Here is a 20411-nt window from a genome sequence, read left to right as displayed (position 1 = left end):
CACGTTTCTTCAAAACCTGTATGTACCTTTCAGCATTAATGGTGCATTCACAGATATGTAAGTTACCCATGCCATTGGCACTAACACAGCCACATACCATCACAGATGCTCGCTTTTAAACTTTGCGTCCATAACAATGCGGATGGTTCTTTTCCTCTTTGACCCGGAAGCCACGACGTCCACAATTTCCAAAAACAATTTGAAATGTGGACTCGTCGGACCGCAAAACACTTTTCCACTTTGCGTCAGTCCATCTTAGACGAGCTCGGGCCCAGAGAAGCCGGCGGCGTTTCTGGGTGTTGTTGATAATTGGCTTTTGCTTTGCATAGTAGAGTTTCAAGTTGCACTTACGGATGTAGCGCCAAACTGTATTTACTGATATTGCTTTTCTGAAGTGTTCTTGAGCCCATGTGGTGATATCCTTTACACATTGATGTCGATTTTTGATGCAGTGCCGCCTGAGGGATCGAAGGTCACAGGCATTCAATGTTGGTTTTCGGCCTTGCCGCTTACATGCAGTAGTTTCTCCAGATTCTCTGAACCTTTTGATGATATTATGGACCGTAGATGATGAAATAACTAAATTCCTTGCAATTGTACATTGAGGAACATTGTCCTTAAACTGTTCGACTATTTTCTCACGCACTTGTTCACAAAGAGGTGAACCTCGCCCCATCTTTGCTTGTGAATGACTGAGCAATTCAGGGAAGCTCCTTTTATACCCAATCATGGCACCCCCCTGCTTCCAATTAGCCTGTTCACCTCTGGGATGTTCCAAACAGGTGTTTGATGAGTGTTCCTCAACTTTCTTTTTTGCCACCTGTCCCAGCTTTTTTGGAACGTGTTGCAGCCATAAAATTCTAAGTTAATGATTATTTGCTAAAAACAATAAAGTTTGTCAGTCCATCCATCCATTTTCTACCTCTTATCCGAGGTTGGGTCGCGGGTGCAGTAGCTTTAGCAGGGACGCCCAGACTTCCCTCTCCCCAGCCTCTTCATCCAGCTCTTCCGGGGGGATCCCGAGGCGTTCCCAGGCCAGCCGAAGGACGTAGTCTCTCCAGCGTGTCCTGGGTCGTCCCCGGGGTCTCCTCCCGGTGGGACGTGCCCGGAACACCTCACCAGGTAGGCGTCCGGGAGGCATCCGAATCAGTTGCTAGTGTATTCAATTAACTATAGGTTGAACATGATTTGCAAATCGTATTCTGTTTTTATCTATGTTTAACACAACTTCATTGGAATTGGGGTTGTATAATGCATTCTTGTAAAATGAAACTCTATAGCATCAGGTCACACAAGGTCACCCCCGAACATGTCACGGCAAGTCACGAAAAGAAACAAGGGTGTTGACATAGGGTCAGTAGGTGGAGTCTATCAGCTTTTAGCAAAAATTACATGTAAAATCTCCTTTGAGGTCTTTAAAATAGCATTTTACATATCACAGCTACCAATTAAACATTTTTACACCATATATTTTCAAAATTAAAATGGTTCAATAGTATTGATGAAGGTAGAAAACAGAGATCTTACCAGATCAGTATGAGGAAGGAGAGGTTTGGGTGGCTTATTTTCCAGTCTGCATTAAGATTAAGAAGTCAAACAGGTTTAAATTAAGACTAATATACATAGCAATACATTTTAAAACACTAAAAACAGCGTTTACCATCAAAAAAAGGGGTGTCTACTTAGATGTATAATAAATTATACATTATTGGTGCATTCACTGTAGTAGTCTCGCCACTCTGCACTATTTGCATATCTATTGTTGACCAGTACTGGCCAATATCTGCGCCATTTGCACAATACTCACTGTACCAGACTGTTGCTCTATTAGTCATTTCTAACAACTCTAAATTTCGAGAGGACAAATAATGGCACAATTGTCAGAAAAAATAAAAATGTATCGGCATTACCACATTACTGGTAACCTTTTTTTGCTCAGTGACTCGCCATACTGTGTTTTTATGTGTCAAAAGTATTTTCTGTCAAATGGCTGGCTGTTGTTGTACTAGAGCGGCTACAACTACTGGAGACAAATTCCTTGTGTGTTTTTGACATACTTGGCAAATAAAGATGATTCTGATTTTGCAATAACTGAACAGACTATTAGCCTGGACATTTTGGTTTCAAAACTATCCAACAATAATGTTAAGTCAATTAAATGAGAGGTTAACAGATATTTGTGAAGCAGGGAAAACTGCAGAAGTAGTTTTCACAACACCATATGACAATTACAAGCTGCTGATTTCCCAAATATTAAATCTAACCATTTTAACTAAAATAACTGTAATATGGATTCATGATTGTTTTACCAGCAACACATAAAGCACAATAAAATGTAAATAATGAGTCTAAAGTCAGACAAACTCAAGGGGAAGCCAACAAAACATTTGTTTTTGTTTTAATATCACCAGTGAAAGCAAATCGTGTGTCAACATCCATGATCCTTGCTAAAATTTGTACCGACATGTCCAGACGTAATAAATTGATGTGCTATTGCACTAGTTGAACAGACTACTGTCCCAGACTTTTTGGTTTCAAAACTTTTTAGCCAGCATTTATTTGTGTATATGCGGTAATATGATAAGTCAATTAAACAATTAGAATGTTTCACAGTCTTAATGGTCTTCTGACAGGACTGTGATTATAAAGCCATCCAAATTTAATACCACTCTTTGGACTAAACGATGGGGTTGATGATTAAACAGGAGTTAAGACTATTTCTGATCTTTAAATCACCTTTTTTTAATACTGTACATCATATTAAAACCATTACAGTTGACGAAAGCAGAAAACAAAGATCTTACCATGTCTACGTCTGAAAAGGGCGGGATCTCAGTGTCAGAGGTACACGTGATAATGGAGGGGAGGAGAAGCAGGGATATCACCTTAAGCGTAATTGCTGGACGTGTTTAGACATATTCCTTGTGAATACAGCCAGAACTTTCATCATCTGAGTGGGTTAAGGCTTCAAATCTAAATATTTTAACTGCAATTGATCTTTTGTGAATTTATGGTTGTGTTACGAGTAGTAAAATTATAGAGATCATAATAAAACATAGTAGCGATGAGCTATGCTATGGATCAGGAGCTGTCTTTATGAACTTTGTCTTGTGGTTCTTTACGGTAAAAATACACTTACCGTATTAAAAGACGCAGTCACAGTTACGGGGTCTATTTCTGTATTTAACACATACATAAGGCGCACCATATTATTGGGCGCAGTCATGGTAAAACATACGCTAGCTTAAAACATACGGTAGCATGCATGCACGCTAAAACAATGTTTTTAAAAAGGCAGCGGGAGCAAAACTGAGTTCGGTTGTACTTTATTGAAGTTTTTAACAATGTACTCACGTTATTTTTTTGATCAATTCTCATCCACAAATCCAAGTCCTCATGTTCTGTATCCGAAATTAACAGCTGGGCAAGTTCTCCATCAAACACGCCAGGTTCCCTCTCATCATTGTCGGAGTCAGTCTCGTTGCCGTGCGGCTCCTCAGTAATGATGCCAGCTTTTACGAAAGCTCGAACAACAGTGCAAGCAGACACGTTAGTCCAAGCAGACACGTTAGCCCAAGCATCCGCAATCCATTCACAAATTGTGGCGTAACCTGCCCGGCGCTGCCTACTAGTCTTATTAAAGATGTGTTTGCCATCTGTCATCCATGGCTCCCACGCCGCTCACAACTTCACTTTGAACGCCCTGTTTACACGGATGTCCAGCGGTTCGTCAAGCCTCCCGGAATGATGGCAAGCTGACAAGACAGTAAGCACAGTAAGATGGCGCCTACCAGTGTGGTCGCCTCGGTTCCGCGCTCTCGAGTATTGTTTTTGTTTTTGTGTTTTTCGTTCGTCTTTGGAGACATTACACGACGCACTTGCACAAAGGGAACTTGCTAAACATAAAGGAGGCTACTCCGGACTTTCTTTCATCAACTTTCGCAAATCCGCTCAGTTTTTTCCCCGAATTACTCACCGCAGCGGCGTGCGCGGTTTTCGGCACATGGAGGCGCAGGCGACGCCACAGAGGGAAGCGAGCCGGCATTCAGGTGAAACTCCGCAAGAGAGGATTCAGATTGGCGTTCCCATCGATCAACCTCGCGAATGTGCACTCCCTACCCAACAAAATGGACGAGCTTCATCTCCTGATAAAGACCAATAAAGACTTCGGACGTTCCGCCGCCATGTGCTTTACGGAGACTTGGCTTTGTGAGGCTGTACCCGATGGTGCCGTCATGCTTCCGGGCTTCCATCTTCACCGAGCGGACCGCATCGCGGAGTTATCGGGGGGGAAAAAAAAGGCGGCGGGATATGCTTCTATATCAACGAAAAATGGTGTACGGATGTCACGGAGCTTAATTCAATTAATACCGACGTACAGGCAAGAACTTAAATGCGCGAAGCCTACAGTGAAAACAGTGAAAAAGTGGACCAATGAAGCAAAGATGGAACTTCAAAGCTGTTTAGACTGCACAGACTGGAGTGTCTTTGAAAATTCAGCTGGCAGCCTGGATGAATATACGGACACTGTCACATCCTATATCAGTTTCTGTGAAGAGGTTTGTGTACCAACAAAGTCATTTTGCGGTTTCAACAATAACAAGCCGTGGTTCACTGCCAAACTTAAGCAGCTTCGGCAGGCTAAGGAGGATGCATATCAGAGCGGGGACAGGGCCGTGTATAATCGCGCTAGAAACCTGCTGACTAAAGAAATTAATATTGAAAAGAGGAACTATGCAGCAAAGTTGGAAAAACAGTTTAGCGCTAACGACTCTAAATCAGTCTGGCATGCATTACAATCGCTGACTAATTACAAGCGACGATCCCCCCAAGCAGAGAACAATAGCACACTAGCCAACGACTTGAATACCTTCTACTGCAGATTTGAAAAGGACACTTTCACACCTACCCAGCCAGCCACATCACCGACCACAATCACACCTCTGACTTCTGCGTTAACCATCCACGAAGAGGATGTGAGACGCATCTTCAAACAACAAAAGATTAACAAAGCGGCAGGCCCAGACCATGTGTCCCCATCCTGCCTCAAAGTCTGCGCGGACCAGCTCACCCCAGTCTTCTCACAGATTTTCAATAGATCTCTGGAACAGTGCGAAGTACCATCCTGTTTCAAACGCTCCACCATCATCCCAGTCCCCAAGAAAACTACAATCTCAGGTCTAAATGACGACAGTCTGTCGCCCTGACATCTGTGGTCATGAAGTCCTGTGAACGTCTCGTGCTGGACCACCTCAAGAGCGTCACAGGTCCCCTGCTGGACCCCCTTCAGTTTGCCTACCGAGCAAACTGGTCTGCGGATGATGCAATCAACATGGGACTGCACTTCATCCTAGATCACCTCGACAGTGCAGGGACCTACACCAGGATCCTGTTCGTGGACTTCAGCTCAGCGTTCAACACCATCATCCCTGAACTCCTTTCATCCAAGCTTCTCCAGCTCAGCGTCTCACCTGCCATCTGCCAGTGGATTTACAGCTTCCTGACGGGCAGGATACAGCAGGTGAGGCTGGGAGAGACCACCTCATACACACACAGCATCAGCACTGGGGCGCCCCAAGGTTGTGTCCTCTCTCCGCTGCTCTTCTCTCTCTACACGAACGACTGCACCTCAGCGCACCCGACTGTCAAACTCCTCAAGTTTGCAGATGACACCACTGTCATCGGCCTCATCAAGGACGGTGACGAGTCTGTATATCGACAGGAAGTGGAGCGGCTGGAGCTGTGGTGCGGCCGACACAACCTGGAGCTGAACACGCTCAAGACTGTAGAGATGATCGTGGACTTCAGGAGGCATCCTTCGCCACAGCTGCCCCTCACGTTGTCCAGCTGCCTTGTGTCAACCGTCGAGACCTTCAAGTTCCTGGGAATTACAGCCTCTCAGGACCTGAAGTGGGCGACCAACATCAACTCCGTCCTCAAAAAGGCCCAGCAGAGGATGTACTTCCTGCGGCTTCTGAGAAAGCATGGCCTGCCACAGGAGCTGCTGAGGCAGTTCTACACAGCAGTCATCGAATCAGTCCTGTGTTCTTCCATCACAGTCTGGTTTGGTGCTGCTACAAAAAAGGACAAACTCCGACTGCAACGGACAATCAAAACTGCTGAAAGGATTGTCGGTACCCATCTACCCACCCTTGAGGACTTGCACACAGCCAGAACTAAGACAAGAGCGTGCAAAATCCAATCTGACCCACCACATCCCCGTCACCAGCTCTTCCAGCTACTTGCCTCAGGTAGGCGCGACCGAGCAATGCAAACTAGAACTAGCAGACATTCCAACAGCTTCTTCCCTCTTGCGATCAACTTCTTAAACACCTAACCTACAATTCCATTACAACATGCTAGCAATTTTTTGACTTGAGTTCATTGTCACATTTCTGTGGGGCCAATTATATATTACTCGTGCACTCACTGTAGTAGTCTCGCCACGCTGCACTATTTGCATATCTGTTCTTGACCAATACTGGCCACTCATGCCAGAGTAGCATCTGCTCCATTTGCACACTGATTGAGGAGTATCTGCAACATTTGCACAACCAACATTGTCCCAGATTATGGCGCTACTCGTCACTTTAAACTGCATACACTCCTTGAAGTCTCGGCGCCCTTTGCACAATGGTCATTGCACCGGACTATTGCAATATTAGTCATTCGAACTGCTCTAAGTGCTAGAGGAGTCTGCATCTGTTGCACAATTGTCAAAAAAAAAAAAAAAATGTACTGGCATTACCAGATAACTATTAACCCCTTATTGCTCAGTGACTGTTTTTTGTCAATGTCTTTATGTCTCAAAAGTGTTCTCTGTCAATTGACTGTCTGTTGTTGTACTAGAGCGGCTCCAACTACTGGAGACAAATTCCTTGTGTTTTTTGGATATACTTGCCAAATAAAGATGATTCTGATTCTGAGCTCCGAGTTATTGCACTCAGTCGAATGGTGACTGTAGAGACGCTTCTCCCAGCTGTTCTTAGCTCATTAATCCATTGCTCAAGTTGGTCTTCCAACTCGGGCCACCTCGCCTTGTTTCCGCAGAAACTCAGCTTTGTCTTCTTGACTTGGCAAAGCTCGTTTTCCTGCTTCCTCCACTTGCAAACCATGGATTCGTTGATCTTGAATTCTCTCGTGGCTGCTCGATTCCCATGTTCCTCCGCATAACTGATAGCTTGCATTTTAAACTGTGCTTCGTAAGCGTGTCTCTTTGTAGGGGCCATTTTCGGGGGTTCTTAGCTAAACCGATGTTGTTTTGCACAATGCACATACCGGCGGTGTATACCTACTGGGGGCGTGCCCTTTGCGTCATCTGTCATGCGCATCCTTCCCCCTTTACGTCCGCGTCAGTCACGTCCCCCTTCCTCTATATAAACAGCGTGTCGGCAGGAAATGCTCCCAGTCAGTCAAGCGGAGCGCTCATTAAAGTCACACAACATTTACAGATTTTGGAACTCAGTGCACACATAACAGAACAGTGAGGGGTTTAATTGGGGTGAAACAGCAAAGGTTTCTTTAAAATGGGATTTTCTGTAAGTTTGTTAGTTCAAACAGCATACAGCATTAAAAGCACTAAAAACATTTCCTACACATCTATCATCAATCCATCCATTTTCCAAACCGTTTATCTTCACTAGGGTCACAAGCTTGCTGGAGGCTATCCCGGCTGACTCTGGGCGAGAGGTGGGGTATACCCTGAACTGGTCACTAGGGGGGTCAGAGGTTACGTCATGACGCAAACGTCCATGAAGAGGCAGTCGAAAGATGGCGTACTACGGAAGCCTCTAAGTGTTACGCTAACGACCACATGGCGAAGCCTCGTGGTAGCAATACACAAAGCAGACAGAAATAAATTAACACTCTAGTTTTACTGAGAGGGTAATCTTAGTTTTCTCACGTTTGCAAGCATTTACAAGGCTGTGTCTACGGTACGGAATGCTGCTCAACACAGATTACGTTTAGACATGCAACATACAAGATGGCGGGCGATGTGTCGATCTTAATGAAAATATCTTGTATTTTTGTGTGTTCTGAATTCAAAACTTGAAATCTCCTCACACGGGTTGCATCAATATGTAGCGATTATGTATGAAATAATAATTGTAATTAATTTAGGATAAAGTAATAAGCCGGGAGCGACGTTTGCGTTACTTCCGGTTTATCGTAAATCGTAAATCAAACTAATGTCTCGAAAAGGGCACCACGTCACATTTTTAAAGTTTAGGCAAAATGACGACAAACCTTTTTAAATCAGTCTCATGATCTGTAGGTTGCTACACTCTACGACATTGAGTCCTAGAGGCTTTTTACACCTAGCAACTCTGTATGCCACTTTGTAGGAGGCAAGTTGGGCGTTAGATGACACTGATGCTGCTTAAGTAAAGAAACTCTGTTGTGCACGACAGACACTTATTTTTTTTCTGAAGAAATCAGTGGGTTTATCTTTGTGTTCGGGATGTGAAGTCTCCAAATGACCTCTCAACTTGTTCGTCTTCATGCTGTCAGCCAGTATTTTGAGACAGTACACACTGTGGTCTCTCCTCATTACCCATTGTTGTACAGTTGAAGCTGTGGGCAAGATAGGCGTCGGCACATTTTCACGTCTTTGCTTTGGTCGGCTTACTTGTTGATTTGTCATCTGTTTTGTATTTAAAGGGTAGTCCTCTCACAAACCTGTCCATGCTTGCGGTGAAATTTTTTTCCTGTATTGTTTACATTTTTTAACAGCCCTCTTTTGGTGGTGCTCGGTAGTAAAATTACCTCCATTTGCTGGGTGTAACTTAATAATGAAAAGTGTTCATGGTGGCCCCACGCCCCCCTAGGCGAGGGGGCCCCCGTAGGCACGGGGCCCCCCAGTTTGAAAACCACTGGGTTAGCACATCTCCCTCACAGTTCTGAGGACCCCGGGTTCAAATCCGGTGTGGAGTTTGCATGTTCTCCCCTTGCCTGGGTGCGTTTTGTCCGGCTTCCTCCCACATCCCAAAAACATGCAGGGTAGGTTAATTGAAGACTCTAAATTGCCCGTAGGTGTGAATGTGAGTGTGAATGTTTGTTTGTTTGTATGTGCCCTATGATTGGCTGGCAACCAGTTCAGGGTGTACCCCGCCTCCTGCCCGATGATAGCTGGGATAGGCTGCAGCGCACCCGCGACCCTAGTGAGGAGAAGCGGCTCAGAAAATGGATGGATGGATGGATAATTTCAAACTTAGTTGACAAGCTGATTCTTCTCACTCCACCTAGATGCCTTCGCAAGGGTTTTGAATCAAATATTAAATTGCTCAACCTTGCGCAGCAATTTTAATTCGATCGAATTAATTTGTATATAAAATTTTCCGACAATTTTGTTCTATTCTAATACTGCTTCTACGCATGTTATTGTTGGATTTATCTTACCCAACATTATAAAAAATAGACACAAAAGGAATGAAGACACTGGTTTCTTTTTCTCATGAGGAGGGCGTATGGGAGATTGTTCAGATCACAGCCTCTCAACACGCTCTAAACAATCTCTCCTGTCGCTCCTGCATTTATTTGAAAATAGGGAGGTTTCTAAGTTTACAAGACATAACATACTAAGCTACAAGACACAACACACTAAGGATAGGGTTTCAAGGTGAAAACATGGGACCAACACCTGTCACGTCCCGGCCACGTCCTTCTCTCTGATGATTCCTGCTGAGTCATCTTCTTGAAGGCGAGACATCTCCCTTTCTCAAAATCATCCATAATACTAATGCAAGCTAAGCAAATAAATGATAACTTCTACAATATATTTAACATTTCCCTCCTGTTTATCATGTATTTGCACAAATTCTCATATCATTTTACAGTCACTTCATTTAGATTTTTTTTAACTGTAGAATCATTTTTATGAAACAAATACATTTACACTCAGAGTAAACTTGTCATACATGAATGTTGTAGTTTAAACATCGTAATCATCTGGATCAGGAAACAAATCAGGTAAAACAACATCATCATCGTCATCATTATCAACCTCCAATAAAGGATAAATCTGCTCCATACGGTTCCATGTGGGGGTAATTGCTGTGGTAATTAATCTACTGATTAATGCATGGGGTACAATAACATCCACACAATGTCAGAATGGCTGCAAAAACAGCAATTGATATCAATATTGGTGAAATTGGGGTTTTGTATTTACCAAAAACGTCCATCCAGCTGTCCCACAAGGAGTGTTGTTTGAGGGTCCGTAGACCATCGATGGCGCTGGTCAAGCTGCCATCTGAAGCAGTATTGTTTGTTCTCCAAACATACCGCAAACACCTCCCTCTCTTGCAAGGAGCATGTCGACAGCTATGCGGTTTTGGAACGTCCTTGAGCTGCTCGTGCACAGCTTCCAACCCACTCTGAGTCCAATTTCCTAATCTCTGTACATTGAAGTGGATATAGTTTATCCCATCAACATTTTTATTAATCGTACACCAACAGCATATGAAGCATTCAAATCCTCCTGCAACTTGGTCAGCTAATTTGTATTGATTAGGAACCCCACGAGGAACATCTATGGCGTCGATGTATGTTTTATGTTGGATAATTTTGCCTCTGCCAGGATAAATCTCTTTTTTGTCTATGTTCTAGATTGGACAAAAACATTGGTGCCCTTTCCATTAAATCTTGAACAGGCATAGGGTATACTGACACATGCAATATCAAAGTGATAATAGCGCACAATCCAGCTATATCTTTAGGTAATCTATCAAACAGTCTATCAGAATCAGAATCATCTTTATTTGCCAAGTATGTCCAAAACACACAAGGAATTTGTCTCCGGTAGTTGGAGCCGCTCTAGTACAACAGACAGTCAATTTACAGAACACTTTGGAGACATAAATACATTGACAAAAAACAATTGTGCAAAAAGATGCAGAGTCCTCTAGCACTTAGAGCAGTTCGAATGACTAATATCGCAATAGTCCGGTGCAATGACCGTTGTGCAAAGGGCGCTGAGACGTCAAGGAGTGTATGCAGTTTAAAGTGACGAGTAGTGCGATAATCTGGGACAATGGTTGTGCAAATGTTACAGATACTCCTCAATCAGTGTGCAAATAGAGCAGATGCTACTCTGGCATGAGTGGTCAGTATATGCAAATAGTGCAGCATGGCGAGACAACTACAGCGAGTGCACGAGTAATACATAATTGGCCCCACAGAAATGTGACAACGAACTCAAGTCAAAAAATTGCCAGCTTGTTGTAATGGAATTATAAATTAGCTGTTTAAGAAGTTGATTGCAAGAGGGAAGAAGCTGTTGGAATGTCTACTAGTTCTAGTTTGCATTGATTGGTAGCGCCTACCTGAGGGAAGGAGCTGGAAGAGCTGGTGACCGGGGTGGGGAGGGTCCGAGAGGATTTTGCACGCCCTTGTCTTAGTTCTGGCAGCGTGCAAGTCCTCAAGGGTATCATCTCCGCACCACCACCAGATGTCGCTCCGTGATACTGGCACAAAATTTGGTCCGACCTTTCAGGTTACTTTACACTGTGTGTCGTTCAGTGGTCCTAATTTTTTTCCTTTACTAATCATGTTTATACAAGTGAAATTATTTGGTGCTACTAAAGTAGAAAACATCGGTTTGTATTTATCTGCTTTTGTTACGGGATATATAGGATCCCATGATTTACACCTCTCAGTTGGTACAGTAGCGTTCATTAATGGAATAATACAATCTTGTGATAATTGTGCCGGAACTATGCGCAACAAAGGCCTGGGACCCATGCAAACCACACAATCTTTTCTCGTTACATTTGCTGCTTGTTCCACCAATAGTAACCAATTGTTATTTTGTCCTGAAACTCCTGTGACAACAAGGAACCAATCATCAGTAGTTATGTTGTTTAACCATTAAAATTTGTCCACCTTTCTTTGAAGTTTTCAATGGAATTTCTGGTTTAACACGGTTCCTATAACACAATGCTACTTGGAAGTGGGGATCTTTTCCGCCAGAATAGGCCCACAAGCTCACCATCAAACACACTGGGTGACTTGATTTGTATTTCATATTAAACTATGGGCCGTTTTGCTTATGTTAAACTTCTTTCTATGTTCTTTTGCTATTTTGTGTGACCAACTGGACCAATCATAACCTGTTTCACCAATGAGGTGTTCCCATCCAAAGCCTATAGTTGCATACCAGTCATATCCAAATCCCCAATTCTGCCCATTCTCTTGAGCATCATTGGTGAGAGCCGCATATGGAATTATGATTAAAGCAGCTTGATTTTGGGGGGCACAAAATATTAAACCGTTTTGCCGCATTTGGAGGCCATGCCCACAGTTCTGATCATCAGCTGTACTCCTTTTGATACGAGTTAATGATTCAAAAATTTTTATTATTGGGTTCGTCATATTCGTCCAGTTGGTAGGTGATTTTCTATCTAAAAAATTGGTTGTATCATTTAGGGTGGGACGTCCCATGTACCACAAAAACAAAACCAACACCATAGTAGCCAAAGTTGCTACATAACAACTTATCGAATCTTATAACCAATGTGGGTGTGTCTTTCTGCTGAGTTCTCACTAAAAGGGTTGGTGTCTTTTTTCTTCACTGACCAGCAAGCGTTTTCAGAATCTACACATCTGCTCCCGCTCCGTTATCAGACTTTTGCTCACCTTCCCTATTTGAGTATTCAGCTGAAATGACTCTTTTACAGTGTGTTAAATGAACCCACGTGCTTCTTTCTGCTATTTTTTTTTTAGGGCTGTAAAGTATCAATCTATCTGTGCCACCATCCCTCCGGTTGAGACATGTGACACAGCATGGCTCAATATAGCAGCCCATCTGAATAGGTTTTTTTCTTTTTTTTTTTTTTTTTCTGTGCTTATGTAAATTTCATTTTGTAGTTTTGCACTTTGTTTTTCCCAATAATTGCGTTCTTGTTGTGGAATACTCATATTGGCTATCAGTATAGATTGTACCATCTTTATTTATCATTAGTTTGCATGCCTCGGTTAATGCTACTAATTCAGCAGCTTGTTCAGCCAATTCCTGACAATCATGCTGCGTGCCTTCATCAAGTAAGGGTATTAGTGTGGCTGGATTTAAGGTTGTGCATCGCTCAACAGTCATAGTTTGGAATCCATGCTCTACAATAATTTGTCAGACCTAAAAAATATTATTATATGTTTCTTCGTCTGTGGTTTAGGATTTTTTAAGACTATAGCTTTCCTGTCTTCTAATATAGTTCTTCCTCCAACACTTAAATTATGGCCTAGATATTCCGCTCCACTATAACTCCTGCCTTAATTAGTGCTTCAATTACCGGTTTGATTCCTTCATGTGCATCTGGTTTTAATGGATATTGACGAATCCCTGGTCTATATTCTGTTTTGGGTCTAATTTGTCCTGGTAAAGCCCCTTTAATAAGGCCTACATCAAATGGTCCTGTGGACCATAATTTCTTTGGAATTTTTTTATTATTTTTTTGTTAATATTTCTTCATCAATTTCAGTGAGGATCATTTGGTCTAATCAAACAGGATGCATGTGTTTCCCTTCATCACTCTGTATTGTCCAAAACATCGCCTTCCTAATTAGACCAGTTAATGCACTGTATTCCAGTTTGTTTTCTGTTTGCTGCCAATCACCTGTCTCCTGTCCTTGTTTTACTAATGTTCCCATATGTTTCCACTGTGACTCATAATCTTTGCACAATGAAATATGTGGGACACTTGTATTTTTATACAGTTCCTTTAATTTGTCTGGTAAAATAATTCCTGCCGCGACTTTTGCTTCATTGTCTGAGTACAGATAATCTACAGTAATTTTATCAGGTGTCGCATGTCGTAACTTGTTTTCATATCCTAGGTCTGGCCCTTGTGTGTTTTTGTACCACAGAGTTATATGCAGCTCATCACATTTTTTTTTTTATCTTCTACTTCTGTGATAAGCTGCAAGGCTGCAGACAACAGGGCCTTTCCCATGTTTAACGGTGGTTTGTCTGGGATATCGATTGTGTAATAGAATGTACTTTCTCTGCTTTCCAGTGTTACATAGAGGTCCTCTCTTTTTAATTTATGTTTAATTCATGTTTGAGTACAAGTCCTAGTTGGAATAAGCCATCTCTTCCCAACAAATTCACAGGGCACTCCGGGACTTCGAAAATGGTCATTCTACAAGTTCTCCCCTGTGGGTCTCTAATCCACACAGGCTCAAGTTCCATGGCAAAAGTAATTTGTCCATTTGCAGATCTAACTATTGCCTTATGTCCCGATAGTTTGGAACCTGGAATCTTTTCCCGACATGCAGTCCTACATGCTCCTGTATCGCAAAGAAATTTCATTTCTTTCCCATTTACTGACAAGGTTATTTCAGGTTTTTCAGTGTCCAAACTCAGAATGTCCTGTAAATTGAAATCCACCTCCTCATTCTCTGTAATGTTTACACAAGAGGATTTGTTGAGTTGGGAAGCAGGCTGGCTTAGTCATGCGGTAGTTTGTCCGTATTCTCTTTTATTTTATATAATTTGATTCCTGCAACGCGGCTATTTTTTGTGTATTTAACCAACCATTAAAGCCGTGTTTGGTTATCCCTGTCTCTAAATATTAAATTTTATCAGGATCCTGTTTTTTTTTTCTTTTAAATTTAATTTAATGAACTTCCAACCTTTACACTGCAGTGTATCCCTGTTTTTTTATTTTACTACTTCCTTTCCCCATTTGAAAGAATTTGGTTCAGTGTAATACTACCTAGGGTAGTCTAGAACACTGTTTCTTTTCAGTAGGACGGTGATTCAAATTTACTTTCTGTGGTAATTCTCACTTCAACTCTTTCGAGTGGAGAATTCTTGCCTTTGCATCCACAAAAGTCCACCGTTTACTTTCCCACTGTTTTGGTATGGAATGAAAAACTTAGTGGTTTCCCATTTCCCATTTACACTCTCATTCAAACAGTTTTCATTCACACTGGCTCGTTAGAGTACTCCGCCGTCCTATACGGAATTTAACTACGACGCCACGAAACCTTCCTAGTTTTTTTATATATTAAACACGGAATTTAAGTACGTACAGGACTCCGCCGTCCTCGCGGAATATGTCGGACTCCGCCGTCCCTCTTACCACTTGACAGTGACTAGTATTACACAAGGTTTATTCTGCCGCAGACTTCTTCGTCGCGCAATTCACTCACTCTTTAATCCTTTTTCCTAAATTTTTTTTTTAAATTTAACTCACCAGTCGTCTTCAATCCTGTGGATTGTCGTTAACCTTCAGATCCCAGTTGAGGAGAACGAAGACCAGTCCCGTAAAGGGTCTTACTTGCCGTGGCCACGGTCTCTTAACTGGAAGTCGGCTCCACAACTTGAATCCTCGGGTGTGTTGACATCCGGCTCGAAGGACCAATTTAATGTTGGATTTATCTTACCCAACATTATAAAAAATAGACACAAAAGGAATGAAGACACTGGTTTCTTTTTCTCATGAGGAGGGCGTATGGGAGATTGTTCAGATCACAGCCTCTCAACACGCTCTAAACAATCTCTCTGTCGCTCCTGCATTTATTTGAAAATAGGGAGGTTTCTAAGTTTACAAGACATAACATACTAAGCTACAAGACACAACACACTAAGGATAGGGTTTCAAGGTGAAAACATGGGACCAACACCTGCCACGTCCCGGCCACGTCCTTCTCTCTGACGATTCCTGCTGAGTCATCTTCTTGAAGGCGAGACATCTCCCTTTCTCAAAATCATCCATAATACTAATGCAAGCTAAGCAAATAAATGATAACTTCTACAATATATTTAACAGTTATCAAATATTTTTACAAGTTACGTCATGAACATTGACACCATAGTTCGCAAACACTATTTTAATTGTTTAACATTACAAACCATTCAGTTTCCTACTGCGTACAGCTACTGCACACGCAAACGCAATTATGGCAGAACTTGTAAAAAGTCCCAGCCATTATGACAGTCTCAACTCGTTAACACAGCATGTAAGTAAACTTACTAAAGACCTCGTCCCAGGGTATGCGGAATCTATCAAAGATGCTAGCCTTGAAGCCCTCAATAGCAACATGGCATAATATATGACTGACACTGAGCATAAAACCGAAAGAGATAATCTCGTGCGGACGCTCAGTTGCATAGTTGTAAACTTAGTGTCACAGCTAAAATGGTGCGATGCGGAAGAAAACGGAATTACACTCAAACTAGAAGCTGAACCGCAGTAACAAATCAACTTAAGGGCACAACTAGCAGAGGCCAACACTCGTTTAAACCTTCCACAAGCCCACCTCGTTGATATCAAAACGCAGTTTGAGATGCTCAAAGAGGAATGCGCTAAACGCGTTGAGTACTCATGTGAACTCATGTCACAATTGACAGTACTAGAATCTGACATGTGCCGTCTTCAAAAGCTAAGGCTAGAACAGGAAGCTGAAATAACACTTGTTCAACAGGAATTGCAGACAGCCCGCAAATTAATTGCCAATTGGGAACACGTCTTCCTCGACCAAACACTGTCTAATGACGTCGATGAGCGCACACCTGTCAGTCCGCCTCCTAGGAGCGACAAAGCAGCGCTTGCTTCTGACCTCCCTGGGATACGGTCAACGCCCCCTGCCACTTCGCAACGCCCCTCTCCGACCCTGGCACTGCCAAGTCGGGAGCTCGCCACGCAAACCGCAGCCCGCCTCAATGCCGCCCCTGCGTTTGTCTCTTCTCCTGGCGTCACTACAGGTATGAGCTTAAAAGACTTAGACAGAATTGCGCGCAACATTCCGAGATTCGAACCTAAATCTGACGGTTCACACGACTCAGCCGCGTACCTGAGAGACATTGACTTCCTGGCGGCTCTTACTGTTAAACAGGAGAGCCTCGAAACGCCACAAGCTTATTACTGTCGTTTACGTAAAGCGTACTTCAGAAATTTAAACAAACCCAACATGGAGGAAGACATACATTTTAAGACTCTTTTTGTTGAAAACATGCACCCGTATGTAAAGCAACATTTCGGGGTAGCAGCATGCACCTGCACGCTGTCCAGCTCACAACTGCGCGACCTAGCCGCTAAAGGCTTCGCTATTCATAAAAAGACCAACACAAAGACCAACACTGTTGGATCACAATATTTCTGGTTTGAGCTACCAAAATAATGATGCCTGCCACAACTTTGAACATTTGCTGGAAAAAACTGACGCCTGGTCCAGTTCACTTGTACGCGACAAGCCCAAAAGTCAGGTATCCTCCTTCGCAACCCCACAAGGGGTCGCTAACAACGAATTGGGTATTACTGCACATGCTATCCGTGAGACCATCCGCAGCTTGGCGAATAATGTGAAGCAAGACCCACGACAGCCTGAGCCCCTGCTTGGAGGCCACGGCCCCGAGCTCGCCCAGCCCGCCGTGATGGTCTGTTCTGACTCTGACGTCTCTGTGCATTCGGCTGATTCTCCAATTAGCAATGACAAGCGTCCCGTCCAACAGGCCGTGGGCAAGCAATTAACCGACCACTGCGATGAACAGGTAACACCCATTACTAAAATAAAAATTCGCGGACCAAAACCCAGTTCGACAATCAGACCTCGAGAGTCTCCTACCATGCCCTGTGACTCACTGAATGACTTCAGCTACCTGTCAAACAACAAAGACAAGAAACCATTTCGGCGTCTTCTTGGTAAACTCACCGTTAATGACACATCAGGGAAATTTTACTTGACAAGCACACTTGAACGTACGTTCCAATATGACGGACTCGTGGATACTGCAGCAGACATCACTGTCATGTCCGAGGACCTGTTTGACCTACTGCGTGACAAAGTACAGCAAGACAGCCATACACTCAACCTTCAACACTGTGAAATGACGATTCGCTCCCTTGCTTTGGTGAACACCCACTTAAGCTCGCGAGTGTGGTTGCACTGGACAATAGGGCCACATTCCATAATACATCCTGTGTTCGTGTCACCTTTCAAGTCAGTACCTTTGCTCATTGGACAAGATCTGCTAAGTCATTTCATGCCATTAATTGACTATACGAGGTGCGGGATTTATGCACAGTTGCACCGGCCCCTGAAGCGGCCAGAACACAATAGAGAATCTTTTTTTTCCCTCCCTGCCCACCCTTTCGTTTCCAAGGCAACACCTCGAACTCAACTCTTCTGGTGCACCTGCAACGACCACTTGGGATGTGCAATTCCTTCTGTGCTGGTTCCCAGCCTTCCTCCGCTGCTCTATGTGGTTCGAGTTGTCGAAGTTGCCTGCTTTTCATTTAATCTTTCCGTGGCTCGCCTTGGCGGCCACCCTCTCGATTCTATCTTCCTGCGCGCTGCGCAAGCTTCACTCTGGTTTCTCCTTGGCTTTGCACCTGCTCATTTGCATTATTGTGGACTTTTGTTACTGTGCCTGCGTGGAGCTCACTTCTCAGCCGCTCGTGACTCCACGCAACGAAGGGGGGGGGTCACACAAGACTCCGCCTATGATGCACCATGCACGAAACAAAGGATGGTCAACACGGTGCGACTGGACCGGGCAAGCAAGCCCAGCCTCCGTGACAACATCCTTGCTACGCCAAGTCCGCCAACGCAGATGCTCAACCAAGAAACAGGTGAAACCAAATGCGCTGCTCCGCCGCAAACCGCTGACATAACGACCAAAATAAAACACATCCACAGCGCCCCCACTGGGGACGTCCGTAGCCTTACTACTGTCGAGAGACAACTTCGGGAATTGCAGTCCAAAATCCAAACCACCCGACAATGCATGGCTAACAAAGTAGCCAATTCCTGGTTGTTAAGAAATCTGCTAAAAGTAGCTATTTTAGTTCTCAACATTTGCTGTGTAATTTTAAACCAAAATAGGCAGGCCATAACCACGCTGTCATCTGCGCTCCTGTTTATGCTCACACACAGATTGCTGACATGTTGATAAACGACAGGTTATGTGAAATTGCGCCCTTTCTAGACAACTTTGCAAAAGATAGAATTCTCCCACATTTTGGACCCCTCAGGTCTATTAAAATCACTCTGTCTATGGCCCTGACAGGCCCCACCAATCCGGTCCATCTCAGGTCTTTCCTTACAAGCTCCACAGCTCTGCATGTCAATCCTGAGTTCCAAAGAAAAAACATTCTTGTTGCTGGGCCAAACAAAGATGCCCTCAATGATGCCACGTTGCACAGTGAGGATGCTACTTGGTACCACCTACCATCCAGCAGTTATGACAGCCAAATTGTGATTTCTAAGTTTCTCAAACAGTGCAAATTTGAATTTGGCCCAGAAATCCTGGAACAAATTACATTTGAAGAAACTCAGGTGTTTGACATCACCAACACTAAGGTGTCAAAACCCCTGTTTGCACATTCCGGCTGTGCTACAGATCTTAACTTCGTGGCCCTAACCATCCTCGACCACTACATGATTTTCAGCCAAGCCTCTCTGCTCTACTGAAAGACTCAGAACAGCACTCCAATGCATGCCTGATGTCTTCCGGTAGAAAGGAATGGCCGAGCTCGAAAATGTCCCAGCTCAAACCGTGCAGGAGGTCCTCCCCCTCTGACCGAACGTTCCCGGACCTCCTTGCTTCCTCTCTGACTTAGGCTAAGTTTCCTTTACTTTGTACAGACTAGAACACCTGCCTTTCACCTCTTCTTTTTGGTCACTATTTGAATGGTTCACTCCTTATAGTAGAGTTTTGTTTTTCCCTTTTTCTCGGTTTGCTACGAGAAAGCTGGGCTGAATTACTTTTTTCTCTCTTTTTCCCTTCTCGTCCCCTCTTTCTCTTATTTTTGAAGAGCCCTACAAATACTCTTCGTCAACGTTCATGGTAGTCTTTTCCCCTGTCTCTCTCAACTGCACACTCTTGACCTCACCACATAGAAACAACATTGACATCTATATTCACATATAGACACGCACATTGAGTAAGAAGCTGTCATGGACACCTGTTACAGCTGAAAATGGTGGGTGGTATGCACTAAGGGCGGCACGGTGGGCGACTGGTTAGAGCGTCAGCCTCACAGTTCTGAGGACCCGGGTTCAATCCCCGGCCCCGCCTGTGTGGAGTTTGCATGTTCTCCCCGTGCCTGCGTGGGTTTTCTCCAGGCACTCCGGTTTCCTCCCACATCCCAAAAAAAACATGCATTAATTGCAGACTCTAAATTGCCCGTAGGTGTGACTGTGAGTGCGAATGGTTGTTTGTTTGTATGTGCCCTGCGATTGGCTGGCAACCAGTTCAGGGTGTACCCCGCCTCCTGCCCGATGACAGCTGGGATAGGCTCCAGCACGCCCGCGACCCTAGTGAGGAGAAGCGGCTCAGAAAATGGATGGATGGATGGTATGCACTAATGTTGTACTCTGGTAACTGCATTGCTGTGTGTACCTGCCAAACTGTCCCGCCTTCCAAGGAGACGTCGCCGAAACCACCCATCGAGCCGAACTTTATATGG

At 43.8% G+C, this 20411-nt stretch overlaps 1 protein-coding gene across 11 annotated transcripts in view; it reads left to right on the top strand.

Moving 5' to 3' along the window:
* Window positions 1-20411, top strand: part of amot (angiomotin) — a 162280-nt gene that overhangs the window by 40652 nt on the left and 101217 nt on the right. Inside the window, exon 1 of one of the 11 annotated variants that reach the window (XM_061750822.1) lies at window positions 15198-18572. The exons of the other annotated variants lie outside the window; for them this stretch is intronic. Coding sequence (XP_061606806.1) covers window positions 17375-18572 — 1198 coding nt within the window. The 5' untranslated portion in view covers window positions 15198-17374. Of the gene's footprint in view, window positions 1-15197; window positions 18573-20411 lie in introns of those variants that run through there. 11 annotated transcript variants of the gene reach the window in all.

The sequence above is a fragment of the Phyllopteryx taeniolatus genome, chromosome 17, assembly GCF_024500385.1.
Source record: "Phyllopteryx taeniolatus isolate TA_2022b chromosome 17, UOR_Ptae_1.2, whole genome shotgun sequence".
Lineage (NCBI taxonomy): Eukaryota > Metazoa > Chordata > Actinopteri > Syngnathiformes > Syngnathidae > Phyllopteryx > Phyllopteryx taeniolatus.
The sequence above is the reverse complement of the archived record's forward strand: the minus strand, read 5'-3'. Positions and strand labels throughout refer to the sequence as shown.